Raw genomic sequence first — 17,473 nt, 5'->3', positions numbered from 1 at the left:
GACTACACTACCTGTCAACAACTACAACTACCAAGATCTTCAATCTGTCGTCAGACGTTTACAAGTGTCGTGATCCACTGAGGACTTAAATAGGCGTGACCTCCGGCTTGAGCGAGAAGTGGGAGAGTGACTGTCAAAGCTGTCGTGTGAATATGGTGAGTATAACCAGCAATAATATCGTTTTGGTTTTTTTTTTTAGTGGTGCAGTGTAACGTAGATAAACCAGCAGTTATTTCAGTTGATCTAGTAAATATATCACGGAGTTTTGTTAATTCATAAAGTTCGTCTGTACATATTGATTTTAACGATGCATGTACAGCATATGGCTCTCGGTGACCTCGGGTAACCAACCCCTCAGTACCCATATTCATATTAATTAGTCATATTAATTAGTCAACGCCTTTTGTAGTTTGTTGCTCAGCTAGTTTGCCAACTTTGGGCATTTAATTAATGCTGGATGGTAAAGATGGCGATGGACTTGATAACCTAAGTATATCCTGGTTTTGTTATGCAACTAGAAGGCACTGTCTATTTTTGAACTGACCCCCTGCTTTAGAAAATCATGTCGACAAAAATAGACACCCAGCCCACGTGCGCTGGACAATTAAACTAAAGTTTTCATACCTGTCCTCTTAGTAAAATCAGTGTTGAAAGTACTGAGAGCAGTGTTCTTTCCCTTCAATCTTGCAGTCTGAGCCTATTAGAGTTCTGGTGACCGGCGCTGCTGGGCAGATTGCCTATTCCCTGTTGTTCAGCATTGCCAAGGGAGATGTCTTTGGCAAAGATCAGGTAAGAAAGGGCTTTGTCTTGGTCACATAACACACTCAATTCCCTTATCTCATTAAGCTGTGTAAGGGCAGCGCCACAAGATACATACAGGATACCGACAACCCCCAGTAAGCAGCTGTGAATATCACAAGTTGTCCAGGTCCTATCTTGGGTGACATTGAACAGATGTTGTCCCTGCAGGAATTGATCAGATTGCACTTGCTCGTGCATGTGCCCTGGGACGAGCCAGGATTGTCCTTGAAGTCAGTGAAATGGATCTTGTGCCAAGAGTCTTAGGCCAACTTTAAAACCGCTTGATCCACTTGGCATAGGCCATAATGAGGGACATGGCTTAGGCCTTCACACTCTGTTCCAGAGACAACTAAGTCCCTCACTGTCATGTCATTATACATGGGAATTATGATTTAAATGCATTTATATTCAGTTCAGCGTGTTTTTACTCATTTCACTGCCTGTTTCCTTCCCTCCTCCTGCGATCAGCCACTCATTTTGCTCCTTCTGGACATTGCGCCCATGTTGCCAGTCCTGGAGGGTGTTGTCATGGAGCTGCAGGACTGTGCTCTCCCACTTCTGAGAGGTAAATGTTTAAGGGTGGGACAAATCATTTATACTATAAAATAACATGACAGTTTGTTATTGTTATTGCATCAAATATCAGCATTACATAAACATGTAGACTGTGGATTTTACTTTGTGTACTTTTTGCTGTTTTTGTAGAAGCTATTTGGAGTTAAATTGTATTTATGAATTTCAAAATGTTTGGTTTGGTCTGAGACAGAGATGTCTTCTTTATTTAAAACAGGTCATTAATGTATTGTAGATGATTGTCGTTCTTTTGATATTGTCACTTTTGTGCACATCTTTTCATATTGATAATAATATAACACTCTTAGTATGATTCATAATAATAATAGTAATATGCGTTATCCCACTTCCAGTAACTAAAGCTCTTGCCTCTGTTATAAGCATGTTCCTACATCATGCGGGCATGTGTCACGTATCATCAAGGTTTCTGCATAGTTTTCAGCTTTCTGGAGCCTCTAAATATCATTGGGGCAACTGTAGTTACAGGGAGATACTGGGGTTAAGAAGTAGTTTTATTTAAAGAGCTTGACATTTATGAATGGCTACAACTTCTGCTCTCTCATCTTTACTCCTCATTACTACTGAGCAAACACACTTTGAATAGAAGGAGCCAGCGGCTGTATTTATTAAGCATCTCAAAATCAATTCTGTGGGTCTTTTTTTACTACTGTACTCCATTTAGCTAAAACATTAACGATTTTACATGAATAACAATATTTATTTTCAATTCTTGCATGTGCACAGTATTGCATGAACAAAGAGTTGCTGCATCCCCAGACCAAACACATTCACTGTAAGAATTTTAAGACAGGACTTTGCGGCCCTTGTCATTCCCTTCTCTGAGACGCTTGATAAATATCGGCACTGGCTTCCTGTAACTGCTGTCATGACGTCAGTCGTGAGGCGCCATTATGTGCCATCTCCATTGTGACCTGGAATTTTTCCTTTGAATTGGTGCTGTCCTTTGCTTTGTTTGGACAGGGGCTGTGAGAGGCCCCTGTATTAACAACTGGGCTGCAAAGACAACGCTTCATGCATTGAGATGGGCCTAGCCATACAGTACAATACGGATAGCACATGGGATATGCCCCTAATACATTTCTCAGAACTGTATGCATGTAGGATTTATAAAGGAAGTAAAGCTTTTCACAAAGTTTGGTTTCAAACTATTTAAAATGGGAATCATAATGATGAAATGTCACATAGACCATGTGGACAGGCAAGTATTGTACTTATGTACTCATTGTACTTATTGTTTAATTAACCTTTATCTGGAATACCATGGAAGAAAATGTTTCTGTATTACAGTGCAGACAGCCAAGAGACAGCACTTATTCGAGCTCACCACTTAGAGAAGAATCCTAATAGACAGGCACCACTACTGGGTCCCAGTCACTTTCAAATCTACCCAGAAATTTATTTTATGGCTTGGAGAAGGCAGAATGTTATCATCCATGTTAAATGTATATATTTGTTATTTTATTTTCAACTGACAAATGAAAACTTAAGAACAGAAGTCATGTTCATTTAGGGAAAAGTCAGTGACTTACAGCCAAAACCTTGACAGTTTTAAAGCCAAGATCTTGTGTAACAAATGTCATCCTAATCATCTCTCAAGGGGTAAATGGTGGCCTAACAATTTGTTGAGGTGTGGCAAAGCACTGTTTATGGTATATAGTAAATACACATATGTATATAAATTCAACCAGCACCATTAATGAATTCATGCGATCTATCCACAGAGATTGTCCCCACTGACAAGGAGGAAGTGGCCTTCAAGGACCTGGACGCAGCCATCTTGGTGGGCTCCATGCCGAGGAAGGAGGGCATGGAGAGGAGGGACCTGCTCAAAGCCAACGTGTCCATCTTCAAGAGCCAGGGAGCCGCCCTGGAGAAGTACGCCAAGAAGACCGTTAAAGTAATAACACAGGATGAATTTATCTAACATGCAAATATCCTGAGGCATCCACTCCCTTTCTTCTGAACCTGCTCAAGGATATTAGATGAAACTGTTCTGCCTCTGGCTAAGTGGCTTACATTGAGTTCCCGGATGCAAAAATGTTCCAAGTAGTTAAACATTTGTTGCCATTGTGGTAGTGCAGGGTTGTTTCCCATTCTTCAGAGCCCTCATGTTCATACACATGGCAATGTTGTGCAAAAGTGTGTTTATTCTCTCATGCTTAACCACATTTTTTTTTCTATTTATGATATTAACAGAGTGACTCCACTGTGATACACATATGATATAAAACCTACAGCTGCTTTTAAACTGAGCAAATCTATCAGATGGGAGTACGTGTGACTATTAATAAGCTATTATTAATGAGTCCCTCTGGTTGTATTTTAAAGTGTGTCTGTGTATGTTTTCAGGTGCTGGTTGTGGGAAACCCTGCCAACACAAACTGTCTGGTTACAGCCAAGTCTGCTCCCTCCATCCCCAAAGAGAACTTCTCCTGCCTCACCCGTCTGGACCACAACAGGGCTCGCTCTCAGGTGCGCCCCATAGACTTTTCTTTGCAGTTGTAGTCACACTTTTCTTTAGACTCGAAGACTGTTGGCCATATAGTCAGTTCTTAGTCTGAGCCGATCACGAAACCTAAATTTGCTTACTGTCCTTCATGTGTGTATGTAGGTGGCGATGCGCTGTGGCGTTCCTGCCACCCATGTGAGGAATGTGATCATCTGGGGCAACCACTCGTCCACCCAGTACCCAGATGTGCACCACTGCTTGGTCAACATGTCTGGTAGCGAGCTCGCCTGCTTTGATGCAGTCAAGGATGATGCCTGGCTTAAAGGAGATTTCATCGCTGTGAGTTAAAAATGTATTAGTCGCTCAAAAAATTAGACTAAATTCTGAAAATATGTTCATATTTTAGAGAAAATTCGTGCTGCTGCAAACATTTCGGCCCTCAACCCATAACCCAAAACCTTGACATGCGAAACAAGAACTAGCTGCACAACTCAATAACACAAGCTCACCCAGTATGCTCAGTTGCTCTGCTCACACCCCATTGACTACCACTGCACTTTCATGTAATGCTCCATGTTGTTCTGTTGTAGACAGTGCAGCAGAGAGGCGCTGCAGTCATCAAGGCCAGGAAGCTGTCCAGCGCCATGTCTGCAGCCAAGGCCATCTGTGACCACATGAGAGACATCTGGTCAGGCACCCCTGAGGTAAACAACATATTTATTTACACCCCAGTTAAGATGTGGGAATGTCACATTTTGTCAACAACAACAGAAAAGACTGCTCCTGCATAATCAGTTTTTTTGTGATATAGTGAGATGGCAATGAAAGATAAGAGACTGGAACTAATATGCAAAACTTGCCTCTACTTGTTTTTATAGCCGACACACCTAGCAGTTAAAATTATAGTTCTCAAACCTTATGTGTATTTCAATGATTGTTAACATCTGTTGCACTGTTGGGAGATCTTGACAAGGTAGTCTTTTTAAGAACATTTGGCTTCGTTTTTGTCATTCATGCTATTGAGAGACTGGTTGAGTGGACAGAGGTATTCATATACAAAGAGCTGATTAAGGATGTGCCTACACCTTCTGTTGGCTAACTGACGGTATGGTCTTCAGTCTGACAAAAAGTGTGTATATGCATGCATATTTCTGTGTTCGTGCTCACCCAAGAGAGTTTTAGTCATTAATCTACACAGACTTCCATGTATATGGCCCAGAGTTTGTGGCTAACAAGTCAGAAACAGTTCATGTTACTATTTCTGACGTTCTTTGTGTTGGAAGAACGTGAAGCCAAGTCTATACAGCTCTGTCAAATGTTGTGCTTTGTAGTATTGAATACTCATTTTAACATTGGTGATGATGAGATACACTGCAAAAACTCAGTTCTCCAAAAGAAGAAAAAAAGCAATAAGATAGTGGAAATATTGCTTAAGATAAACAAAATTTCACCTATCAAGATTATTAAAAGAATTCGAAATGTCTAGCCTCAAAGAATCCACAGTTATTTTAGTAAAAGTAAACAACAAGTAGCGTGGCCAAACTAAAAATGTTGCAGTTTTGTGCTTTACAGTGTTGATCAAACAGTTTTATGTTTCTGAGAATTCTAGCTTCAAGCGTTGTTACTCAGAACCAGTAATTGAATCCTAGTAAGAAGTTATATCTTATTAATGTAATTAAAGACAAGAAGCTTGAAACAAGTGAAATGCTCTCACATAAAAACTGGCTTTTTTGAACCCAGTTTAAATGAAACGCCTGCTTCGTACGACAGCTGCGTTCCCATTGAAACTCTGCTCACACGAGTCACTCCTCCGGAATCGTGATATGAAACATGCCGCACTGAATTGATGAATTTAACATTTCTATTAATCAGAGTGTTAGAGTAATAGGAAGCATTATTTCTGAAGGACCACGAGTCAACAGTTTGAGTCAGGCAGAGGGGCTGTTCTCTCTGGTTGTGTCTGTGTTTTTTCTGCGGTTGATTTATAAAACAAACAGCCAGCGTGGAGCTGTGGTTTCCGCTGTGAACACATGAACCTCTTCAGCTATCGCAGCTGTGTCTCCGGGCTGGGCGGAGTGGATGGGCTGGGTGTCCACAGGGCGAGCCGCCCCAAGCTGCACCTCCTCAAAGATTTCATGTTGGAGGTTATCAGGCAGATCAGTTGGTTCCACTTTAAACAGTATAGCAAATATGTTGAGGCAAATAAGTTCAGCGTATTCAGATGTTGTAGCAGCTTTTGTTGTTGCAGAGAAGATGCACAGTGTTTCCTCTTCCCAGTTGCACAGTTGTAATGTCACTTCAAATTAATTCACATTTGAAAGTAGAGAGCTTAGAAGCTGCTGGAGCTCAAGTTTCAGCTCTGAGAGGTTATTGGTAATGTCCACCATGAAGGCCAAATCACACAGACACTTGCTATCATTGAGTTTCCACGTCAGGTTTCTCTTCATCTCTCTGCATTGTTCCAGACAAACAGACACTTTTGAACTATTTTACTCTGTGCTGTGTTTGCAGCTCCACAGCAACAACAAGGCACTCCACAAGTTCTCCTTCTGAATGAGGCTTCAGCTTCTTAGCCATTAGCTCGCTCACCACAAAACTTTCCTACATAACAGTCTCTGTCAGAATGTGGTCTGTGAAAGATGCTTGTTGAGCATCTAAACTCCACCAAAGAGCATTAACTTTATTATCTCGAGCATTTGTCCTCCATCCAGTTTAGCATGTTTTGAGCTGTATTTGTATTTATGAATTGCCTCTTGAGCTGGATCAAACAGCTGAAGGTTTTCCCACCCTTGATTTAAGATATTTCATGCTACTTTGATATTGCTCTTTCCATTGTGCCATATCTGGAATAAGCAATATTGTATTTGAAATGCAGTTTTAACCTCCTTCTCCTCTTTTTCAGGGTGACTTCATCTCCATGGGTGTTTACTCCTCTGGCAACTCCTATGGAGTCCCAGACGACCTCATCTACTCATTCCCTGTCCAGATCAAGGTGAGATGATCTAACCTTGGGTTCACTCCTCTAGCAGCTTGACTAATAGCGAACTAGATAGACTTTAGCGTGTTTGTCCTCAAAATGTGAAGCAGGTTTCAGAAAAGATGCACTGTCACCAGTGGACATTTGTAAAATCAGGTTTGTAAGCATTCCAAAATATAAAACTTATGAAAGTATAACATTTCCTCAGGACAAGACCTGGAAGATTGTAGAGGGCCTGGCCATCAACAGCTTTTCCCAATCCAAGATGGACGCCACAGCAGCAGAGCTGATAGAGGAAAGAGACACAGCTGTGGCTTTCCTGGAGGCATGACTAGACCCTTCAATGCCACCCAACCACTTAGACAGCCCCATAACTCCAGACGCACGCCTGTGACAAAGCACTCCAACAACCCCTGCATTACTCTGTGTGTGTGTGTGTGTGTGTGTGTGTGTGTGTGTGTGTGTGTGTGTGATTATGAGTGTAAAGTCGGGTTTGTACTTGGGAAGCTACGGTGTAGAAATGAGCCCGTGCAAGCTTGGGTTGCTTGTGTTTTCTTTCACAAATTTTCGATACAAATGGAGGTTGTTAGATAGTGAAGATAACATCGTGCAAATTAAAGAAACATTCAGTAATTGTCTACTTTGCACTCTGCATTTCTTGTGATCTGGCAAAGCCATTTGCACTATAACCCTTCTACTTGTTTGATTTGTGCAAACACAAAGTGGAAAAAACAAGGTAGCCAGGTTTACTGTGGCTATAAGTGATTGCTCGGAATTAGTCTCCTTTTCAGTATCCCAGTCTCCCAGTACAGACACCTACAGCGGTGCTGCTGTACACCAACACATGATGTATGTCTTCACCTTAAGTATGCAGTATATTTCGAAAGTACACCAAATGTGTTACCAGCTTTTTTCCAAAAAACTCTCTCTGGGGGTATGTGAAACATGGATGGTTGTTACAGATAGTCAGTGATGCATTAAGCCCTCAAACACTGGAACTGATAACTTTTAAAGCTGAAACAATTAAAAAAAATTAAATGATGAAGTTGTTTTTTCTTATTTTTTTACATTTGTTTTCCAAGTGTGTGAGTGTTGTCATGCTACAGGCAAACAAATAGGCACAATGTAGTTCCCATTTCTTAAGGTGCCATATTTCTAGGCATTGTTAGCTCTGTCATCTCATAGCAAGAAGGTGGAGGGTTCAAATGTGCCAGGCTGCTGGGAAGTCTCTGTGTAGATTTTCTGTGTCTGGGTCTCCTCACATAGTCCAATACCATACATGATGAATCGGCAACTCTAAATTAGCCATCAGTTTGAGTGAGAAGGATTTTCTGTAACAACCCTGTGATAGAAAAACAGAATATAATTTATTGTCCCTGTAGGAAAAAGTGTCTCTGCGGACAGACTCTGCACCACAATCACAAATGTAATCAATAAAAATACAGAAGATTAACAACTTTTCTGAGTGTGCAGGCTCTGCACACTCAGGGTTTCTTAATGTTAGAACCAGGAAGTATGCAGGGTGTAAAGAGTTGGGTGTAAGTATGCTTACAAGTAGTCTTCCAGCACCTGTATACTGCATACAACAGTTAGTTCTATGACACTTATAAAACTGGACTGAACGTTAATGAGAGGTAACATGGTACTGTCATTTCCAGCAGGGATTATTGAGTTTTTCTGCCATTCATTTAACAACAAAATTGTGTATCACGGTGCCCACTGTTTTAAACAAACAAAGGATCCGATTACATAGAACTAAATCTGGCAAAAACATTGCTACTGTCCATCCCTCATCAAAGACATTTGGAGGCAGTTAATATGAGTAAAATACTGTTCAATAGAAGCTGAACTACAGCGCAATGTCATAGCTATACCAGGCGGGGGCAGTATTCCCTAGTTTTTACCGTCCCAGCAGCACGAGGAATGATTATGTAACATTTGCATTTAGTTAAATTCACATTGTTGATTAAAAAGGGGTCAATAATTGAAAAGGACAACTCTAACAAAAACAGGACTATTCCTACATTAACGGGGTAAATCTGGTGCATCTAGTGGAATATTGAAAGCTTTGCAGCAAGTTTTATACTTCTCATTATAACATATGGTTTTACTTATTCATTCGTACTTTAAAAATATATTAGAAATACAAAGATCATGACGAATGTTTTTCTTTTTCGTTTTTTTACTGCCAAATAATGCGAGTATTCTTTAACCTGGCGTTGTCAGAAACCACAGCGCACGTAGCAGACAGCCATTGGCAGTCAAAGTTGCGTCACAGGAAAACAGCTTCCTCATTGGCTGCCATCATCCTGCAACGTTCCCATTCGCCCCTTCCAGGAATGGCACTGTAATGTAAAATATCTTCAAACTAATCACCTTTTTTTCAAGTTCTCCGATGTCCACGCTGTTGTGATTTTTATTCAGCGACTTCGACGGGAAACGGAAGCCCGGTGTTTTCAGGTGAAAACCCGTCAGAACCAATCACAGAGCGCGTTCCCCGCTGCCTCCTCCGCGGGATTGCTGTGGTCCTTCAGACCCGCAGGACCAGGCCGACCCCATCGACTTTTCTTCCGCCAGCATCCGACAGTCACACAGTAAGAAAACGGCTTTAAATCTGACAACATTCACTGCGTCTTTTGACATTATCCTGTTTCTCAAGCGAGGGGGGGTTTAGGGTCGTATCTTCAAGTTATTGCGAAACTAGTGCGTAGCCCGACGTCTTTCAATGTGGACATTTATCGGAAACGGTCGTCTTCTCTCGTGTGGTGTTCACGGGACCGACGTTGATTTGAGTTGTCAATGTTTCTGAAGGCTGAAGGTAGTACTAACATTCATTGTTTCTTGAGCAGGCTGTATACCGCCCCCCTCTGTCCATCCCCCCCATCACTCATTCATTTCCGCAGCCTCGAGTCTCAGAACTTCCCCGACAGGGAGGTCATACGTACGGCGAAGACTACCGTGCATCTCCCCGGTTAATAATTGACGGCATGTGTATAGGCAGCGCGAGCGGACAGGTGAAAAGGGGGCTGAAAAATCGCTGACTGTTCGTCAATCAGGTAATAAAAATGAAAGCCGTGGGCGAGGCGAAAGAAAAAAAAACATGACCAGAGGTTGAGGATTTGTGACGTGGTTTACTGTATCGGGGCTGGAAAATGAGAGGGAGACACCGCAAGCAATAAAAGATCCTGTTAGAGACGATCCAGCTTCGTGCGCAGGGACCACGTCTGGCTGCCGTCCAGAGATAAGTGTGATCGGATACATGTGTCCTTGTTTCTGCTCTTTTACGTGAGGTAGACAGCACGTCTCGTCCTCCGCAGCCTCATTTGTGAATGGACTTAAGAGGTTGTAGACGTCTGAATGAATGTCCAGTTGGCTGATAGGATACCTCAAGGAAACTTTTTTTTTTTTTGTTCAGTGAATGCCCTCTGGGATATTGAGTTTAAAGCCTTTGATTTATTTAATTATTTGGCTGTATGTATTGCTGAACTACTACTTGGCAGCTGAAACATGGCACTTTATATAGAAGGTAAGTAGTGATGTGGAGGGTCTGTTCTACTATGAACCAGTCAGTGGATTTAAAGGATCATACCTGCTTTGTTTTTATACGTTTCTTCATTTACTAAACCACCCACTTTAATGACAAATATTTCCCAGAGTCAGTCACATTTTCCGCTTTGTTTTCCTGCCTTGTAGTCATTTTTGAATTCACATGTATTCTTACCGCTCTCTCAGCCATCACTGGCAGAGACTTGAAGTTCGCAGACTGACTGATCCATCACATGTGATCGCTGTGATTGGTTTTAAATGCTTTTCTTTTCATTATCCTTTGTGTCACCACTTGACCAGTATCCCTGCCTCTTGACCATATGCCCTAACCACACACTGTATCTCTTGAACGCATCAGAGAAGTGTAGTGAAATCTAAATAGTGAAATGGTGACTTTTCCCATCTGTACTTGAACACACCATACTGGACCTCATGAATTAAATTCAATTATTTGTGATTGGTTCAGACCAGTCCACAGCTGTGTGAAATACTACATGGACCTTTAAAAGGCAGTCAGGTTTATTCACGTTATTTATTCTTGTGGCTACACATCTGTGTGTTTGCTTTTGTATATTTCCTGTTCTACGTCCTGTCTGTGGTGTCTAAGAAGCAGCCAGCCAGTCAGTAACTTACACATCGCTGCCATGAATACAGCATTCAGCCCTCTAGACAAACCAAATGTGCAAGCTAATGTGCCGAGGACAGCTGATTTGTGGCCACAGTTCCACAAATAGTTCCTAAATTCTGAAAACCACGATAACGATTAGGTCTTCAGGACCTGCAAATTATGGTTTGTTAGCTGTCAATTCAACATAGTAACTAGAGAAGTGATAAGATAATCAGTCAAACAACTGACTGTGATTTTGATCATTAGTAAGTGATTTAAATGGATTGTGAGGTAAAAATTGTAGCTGTGATGGATGCAGCTTTCGCAGTCTCCCATTTGTAACGAGTTTGATGTGTTATAAACTAAACAATGAATTGATTAACTGTTGTAGCATATCCATTATGGAATAGATAAATGGTTGCAGCATAAAGTGCTGCAACCATAATCAAACCATTAATCTATTGATCATGGATCATCTAGACTCACCAGGGTCACAGTAGTTAGCTGGCAGCTGGTTTTTATGTGCCCTTGATCACAACAGTGAAAGCAAGGTATCATAAAATCTTAAAATATTACATTCAATTTCAATCAAAAGCTTAACCAGGATTGCGAAACACTGGTCGACTGTGGACTTTCCTGTTTCCCTCTGGTGTCACGTTTTACGACACAGGTTAGTTACCTGTTCTTTTTTTTTGTCTGTGTCCCAGAAGCAGTGAATGAGAAGAATTCTGATAGACAGACTGTCAGGAATCTTTTTATTAGATTAAAAAAAATCTATTTTATCCTTTTAGAATATCTCCAATAAAAGGTTGTATTAAGCTAGCCGGTCATGAATAGTATGGCATGTGTTTCTGTTGATGTTGTACAGAATCATCCAGTATGCCTTAATTTAATTTGCGTTAATGTCTTATTATCGTAGCTTGAGGATCATTTGACTCATTCCCCCATGAGGGAAGCCCCACTGTATGCTGTAACTGTTTTATGACTTGGGTATTTTTGATAACATGCAAGTAAACAACTTCAGGTCTCATGAGCGCATAAACGTCACACACCGCAGAAAAACTGGACAGGCTCAACAGGTTCATGCAGCCGCACACCCAAATCGTGGCATGTGAACTTTGAGGAGTGATTTCAGCTGAATGAGTCACGCTGTACTTCGCGAGGGGTGAATAGCTACTCAGGCCAGTTGATAACAAAAAAAATGAGTTGGCTCACAGTTGTTTTACAAGCTTAATTGCTCTACTTTAGTCATTTCATCAAAGTTCATCATCATCATGTTGGCACAGCTGTGGTAACTACAGAGCTCTTGAGTGTTTCGCTTTCGCTTGCTTTCATTTTTTATTGTATCTTGAATGAGGCCAGAACTGATATTGATGTTTGATCAATTTATTAATTGGCTGTTTGGAGTCTTATTTTTCCCGTTTTCCCCAGTTTTGAAGCTTGTATATGCTTTAAGACTCTTTCTGTGTTACCTGTGACAACAGGTAGTAAAATGATTCCTTGAGAACGTACATTGTACATCTGCATAGGTGATAAATCAGGGCTATAGAAAACTTCATTAATGCTTCATCTAAACTTTATTTTGCGTTTCGTAAAGATGGTAGTGATTCAGTTAGAGCTGCAGCTAATGATTATTTTCATTATTGATTAATATATCTGTTATTTTAACAATTGTTGGTCCATAAAATATCAGGAAAGAATGAAAAAGACGATCACAATATCAAAGAGCACAAGCTGACATCATCTATTGACTTGTGTCATCCACAGTCCAAAAGCCAAAAAATGTTCAGTTTATTATCATGCAAGACAAAGAAAAGCAGCAAATGCACACAGTTAAAAGTCTGGAACCATTAAAATATTTTTCATTTTTGCTTGAAAAACAACTTTAATCGATTATCTAATTATTTGCCAATTATTTTCAGTTGATTTGAATGGAATAATTGATTCATCTCTGCTCCTCTGTATTCAGTTTTCTTTACTGTTGCAGTTATGGACTTTTCTACCTTCTGTGACTTCAAATCAGTCTAATTTTAATGTTATAGGAGAATGTCAGCAGACCTTCAGTAATGCAACATACAAAAATGTAGTTTTATAGCTTTATTGTTGAGCAGACAACACTAAAACAGATGGTTTAAGTTAATAAAATGATTAACTGTCAAGGTAAGAATGATTTTTTAGGGTCCAGATGATGTTAGTTAAACTTTGTCTCCCGTCTTCCACCGTCTTGCCTGTCCAGCTCTGAGTAAAGGAGTGGCCAAAAGAGGGATGGCCCAGTTCCAGGAAATGATGCGGCAGCAGCTGGAGAGCTCCATGGACACTGAGCTGGAGAACCTGCTGGACACCACCACAGACGCTGAGAAAGAGGTACACTGACGTGCTCCCTCTCTCCTCCTCCCTCCCTCCCTCTGCTTCTGTCCGACCATCTGGTTGTGATTAAAGGGTGGTTGTGTCGCTCATGAACACTGGGAAAACACAAAAGTGACACATACTGTAGCACAGTGCCAGAGAGGGTTCCACCTACATGCTGACAGACACACACATGCATGAGGTGTACGTCATCAAACTGCAGCAGGCGAGGTTTTTAAGCGAACATTTGGAATAAATTATAGTAAGCTGCGTCATTTAAGACTTCCAGCTCAACTGGGACTGCGTAGATTTTGCCCTGCTGGCCCCAAATGAATTCTGGTGTTGGGAGTGGACGCTTCTCAGCCCACAGTTGCAAATTAATGAAAAATCTGAGAGTAAAATCAAAACTGTGTCTTAAATAGCAGCAGGAAAGCTCAGCTGACCCGTCATGTAATGTGTTTTCTTTTTGAATTTCCTTTGGGTGACTGTACACACTCACACCTACAAACACACAGGGGTTGGCTGTTGCCTCTTTCAGACATAAGCCAACACTCCAGCAATGACAAACGATGGAGTGATGTACAAAGAAAAAGGTCATTCAGTCAACACAGGCGTACCCAAGGCTTCATACACACTCTCACTCAAGGGTGTTCAAGGAGAAAGCTTTTGTACTTGCAGTACGCACTAACAGTTATGCAAGCAAAAAAGGCTCCATGCACATAGCTGCAGAGCACACACACACATCCTTTGTCACAAGCTGGTTGAATTGGGCAGGTCCCCAGAGTGAATAGATGGTGATGTGGCTGTGAAGCAGACCAGTGACAGACCGCTTACATGGTTATTTATTTTGCTTACCCTCCAGGAACAGACTCGTTTGTTGTTTTCAACACACATCTGAAACCAATTATTTACATTTTTTTAAGACCTTAAGCAACATTTCAAATGTCTTTTCATTGTTATAATTAGCTTTTGTCTCCTTTTTGTCTTGTGCAAGGATATTAAAACCCAGAAAAAAAGCAATCCAGGATGCAAATAATGAAGATAAGGATTTCTAAATATATAATTAAAGTTGTTTAAAATCATTTCATGTTTCTCCTTTTACTGCATCATGTGGCAGCTACAGTATACTGTACGCCACATCATGAAATCAGCTTCACATAAACACGTCACACCAGTACTAGGAGATGATTATTGTAGCAGGTGAACAAACCTGCTTAATGACTGATGGCATACTTATAATCAAATATGCCATCTGAAGTGTGGTAGAGCTTGTTTTACTTAGTGCATCCATTTACTGTATTGAGTTTCCCACTCAGTAAACATACATGTTTCACTGCAGTTACTCCTTCAGCAAGCAGAGGTTTAACATCTCACTGTGTGAATCCAGATTACCAAACCCACATTTGATCATTCATGACTTCCCGTAAGTGCAGCAATAGAAGTTTCAATTCTGCGAAGAGCAGCTCCACTATAAAAAACTTTGGCCGAGTACAATAAAATAAAAGATAAGTATAAAATAAGTCACACTTTGTGATTGAAACCACAATGGGAATCACTAATGGCAAAAATGTCATCAATTTATCCAGATTTTTAAAAGAAAAGTGAAAGATGCCACAGTTTAAGCTTTGCAGCTTTTCTGGCAGTTTGTTAAACTGCCTTCAATTAGAGGAACCTGGTTGGTAATCCGTGCTCTGAGAAGACACAAGTACATTTTTCATCTGTCCGGACGAGTGAATCGGGACTGTGGTTGGACAGAACAGTGGTAGTGACTTGGCAAATCTCAGACCACCTGTGTGGGATGAATAAATGCTCAAATGAAATCTTTGTGTTTTTTCAGATGTCCAGGAAAGACTTTGAGGGCTTCAAGAATCTTTTCCACAGATTTCTGCAGGTGAAGGGTCCGTCGGTGGAGTGGTGCAAGATCCAGAGACCTCCAGAAGACTCGGTGAGCCCGCTTCGTTTGTTGGGGCTGTATTTTGTGCGTGTGCATGTTTCTGTGCACGTGCTTGTGAAATATCAGATAAAATAAAAATGTTGTGCATGCACAGAAGGTTTGGGCCAAGCATGCACACACTGTCTTTTCTCGAGAAAGAAATGGTGGTTATTACACACTTGATCGCATGTAGCTGTGTCGATCATATAGACAACAATAGACAGCTGTTGATCTTTACAAATCAAGACTTGATAGTTTAACAATAGCGTCACTGTCAGTGCTGAAAAAAAGAAGTACAAAACAAAACAGAAACAACGTCTAGCCCGTGAGCTGTGTTAGTGGAGGCATGTCGCCACAGATACATGTGAGATGATGAAATACGATGCAGGTAGTCCAGTTTAAGTAATACGTGTGTGTCAGACAAACGGCAGCTCACGTTAGAGGGTGATCTACCTGTAATGAGGGCTTTTGATTGCTCGTAGTGTGTTGTGCCGGATGAGTGAAACAGAGCTGGCTGCATTTTGTACACTGCTGAACTCAGTTCTTCAGATTTGGAGCTACAGAGAATGTGAATTATTGAATTATCAGATTTGACCTTTGAACACCTTCTATTTAAAAATATTCACCATTACGACTGTTCTTGTCGTTGGCGGCTACGATTGTAGTGCACAGAGTGGGTTCAAATTCAGAACGAAAGCAACCATATGCAGCTTTTCACCTGGAGTCAGTGTTGTGTTTTTAGTCCGACGATCAAACTCCCATCCCAGCACCTGCCACTCATCCATCACGATGAGCTGTCGTGAAAAAGCGCCCAGCTTCAAGCTGAAGCTGAGGCATCGGAAGCATCAGACAAGACGAAGAGATGAACGCCGTTCAGTTTGAGAAATGAAATGACGCTCAGCCATACTTTGAACTTTTCTGCCGCATTTTATACCACGTCTTCATTTTCTTTCAACTACTCAGCTTACATCAGGCAACACCCACAGCAACAAACATGCAGTACATACATACAATGGTTAGAAGCAAACAGGGGATTTGAGCTTGAAAAGTGTGTATTGTCAAGATTTTAACAGATAACAGTATCATCCTTTTTGTTTTATAATGTCTCACTCTGAAAAAGACATATTTAACACTTTGCACTCACTGGAAATACAACTTCAAACAGGACTGGATTTCACAGAAGGGAATGAGTTCCAGTATTGGTGTAAACTGAATCTCCTTTATGACTCGTTTCCATGACCTGACACAGCCCCTCGGTGGTAAGATCAGCTGCCATCAAACTGTGTTGGTTCATAACTGCCAGTTGCCACTCCTATATTTAACCATTTCAAAATGTGGATTTCTGTGTATAATTAGAGCTTGAGTCGTAGAAGTCCAGAGATAAATGTCTGAAGTTATTGCCAGTCGTCTGTAATTGTAATTGTTTAGTCAGCTTAAGGATTTAAGTTACCTTCTACCACTTAAGTAAGTAAGTATAACTATTACGTAAGCCAGTGATATTACGTAAGAGTAGATGTCAGTTTTTTTCAAATGGTGGCTCCTTACATTCTGCTTGAATGTCATCTTTTTATCATTATGGCCTGTCGATTGCTTGGCTCTTGTTTCTTGGTTTTGCTTGACTCAGACAAATGAAACAATCAATCATCCATCTGTTTTACTGATGAGCTGTAAATCACTCGTGAGGTTCGGGCGTCTTTGGGTGACCCTGCAAACTGAAATCTCCAGTGACGTGGACAGATGGTTTTTTTTTTACTCATCACGGTCTGTCAGGTTAATTTAATCACAGCACACTGATGGATAAGATGTAGTATCCGCGTTTTAAGCCCTCGACACACTGGAAGCTGCATGTGAATTGCATAACAAAATGCCAGTTTAACCAGTTCCAGGCTCTGGAATTTGCAGCGATTTCTTTCCACTCAACACTCGGATTAGGTAACATGCATAAAACTTGGTTCAGAAAGCTGCAGTTGGTAAAGTACAACTCCTCCTTGTGTTCTTAAAATATGCACCACTAAGCAGACACCTAAACCACACACCTCGACTGTGACAGCACTTTCCTGAAAAGGTGTTTGAATGGCTCAGTTGCATGATGGATGGAACATGTCCATAGTTCCTTGTGTCCTGTTGGTTCCAACCCAGTTATGTGGAATATCGCTGGAGTGGAAGTCATGAGCAGTACTGTTTGATGGCAAGAGCACGGCAGTAACACTGGAGCATCAA

At 41.0% G+C, this 17,473-nt stretch overlaps 2 protein-coding genes across 4 annotated transcripts in view; both read left to right on the top strand.

Moving 5' to 3' along the window:
- The first annotated feature begins 107 nt into the window (after positions 1–107).
- Positions 108–7,849, top strand: mdh1ab (malate dehydrogenase 1Ab, NAD (soluble)). The gene is made up of 9 exons (XM_041946845.1): positions 108–155; positions 691–789; positions 1,270–1,366; positions 3,117–3,292; positions 3,745–3,867; positions 4,007–4,183; positions 4,435–4,548; positions 6,747–6,836; positions 7,030–7,849. The coding sequence occupies exons 1-9, from the start codon at positions 153–155 to the stop codon at positions 7,150–7,152; spliced, it is 1,002 nt and encodes a 333-aa protein (XP_041802779.1). The 5' UTR covers positions 108–152; the 3' UTR covers positions 7,153–7,849.
- Positions 7,850–9,142: 1,293 nt separating this feature from the next.
- Positions 9,143–17,473, top strand: part of ugp2b (UDP-glucose pyrophosphorylase 2b) — a 34,444-nt gene continuing 26,113 nt past the window's right edge. The window contains exons 1-3 of one of the 3 annotated variants that reach the window (XM_041946843.1): positions 9,143–9,415; positions 13,211–13,338; positions 15,158–15,265. In XM_041946843.1, the coding sequence (XP_041802777.1) occupies positions 13,240–13,338; positions 15,158–15,265 (207 nt within the window). In that variant the 5' untranslated portion in view covers positions 9,143–9,415; positions 13,211–13,239. Of the gene's footprint in view, positions 9,416–9,740; positions 9,878–10,024; positions 10,348–13,210; positions 13,339–15,157; positions 15,266–17,473 lie in introns of those variants that run through there. The other 2 variants (XM_041946842.1, XM_041946841.1) reach the window with 2 other exon arrangements.

Source organism: Chelmon rostratus, chromosome 11, assembly GCF_017976325.1.
Source record: "Chelmon rostratus isolate fCheRos1 chromosome 11, fCheRos1.pri, whole genome shotgun sequence".
Lineage (NCBI taxonomy): Eukaryota > Metazoa > Chordata > Actinopteri > Chaetodontiformes > Chaetodontidae > Chelmon > Chelmon rostratus.
This window is presented reverse-complemented; position numbering and strand designations above follow the sequence as displayed.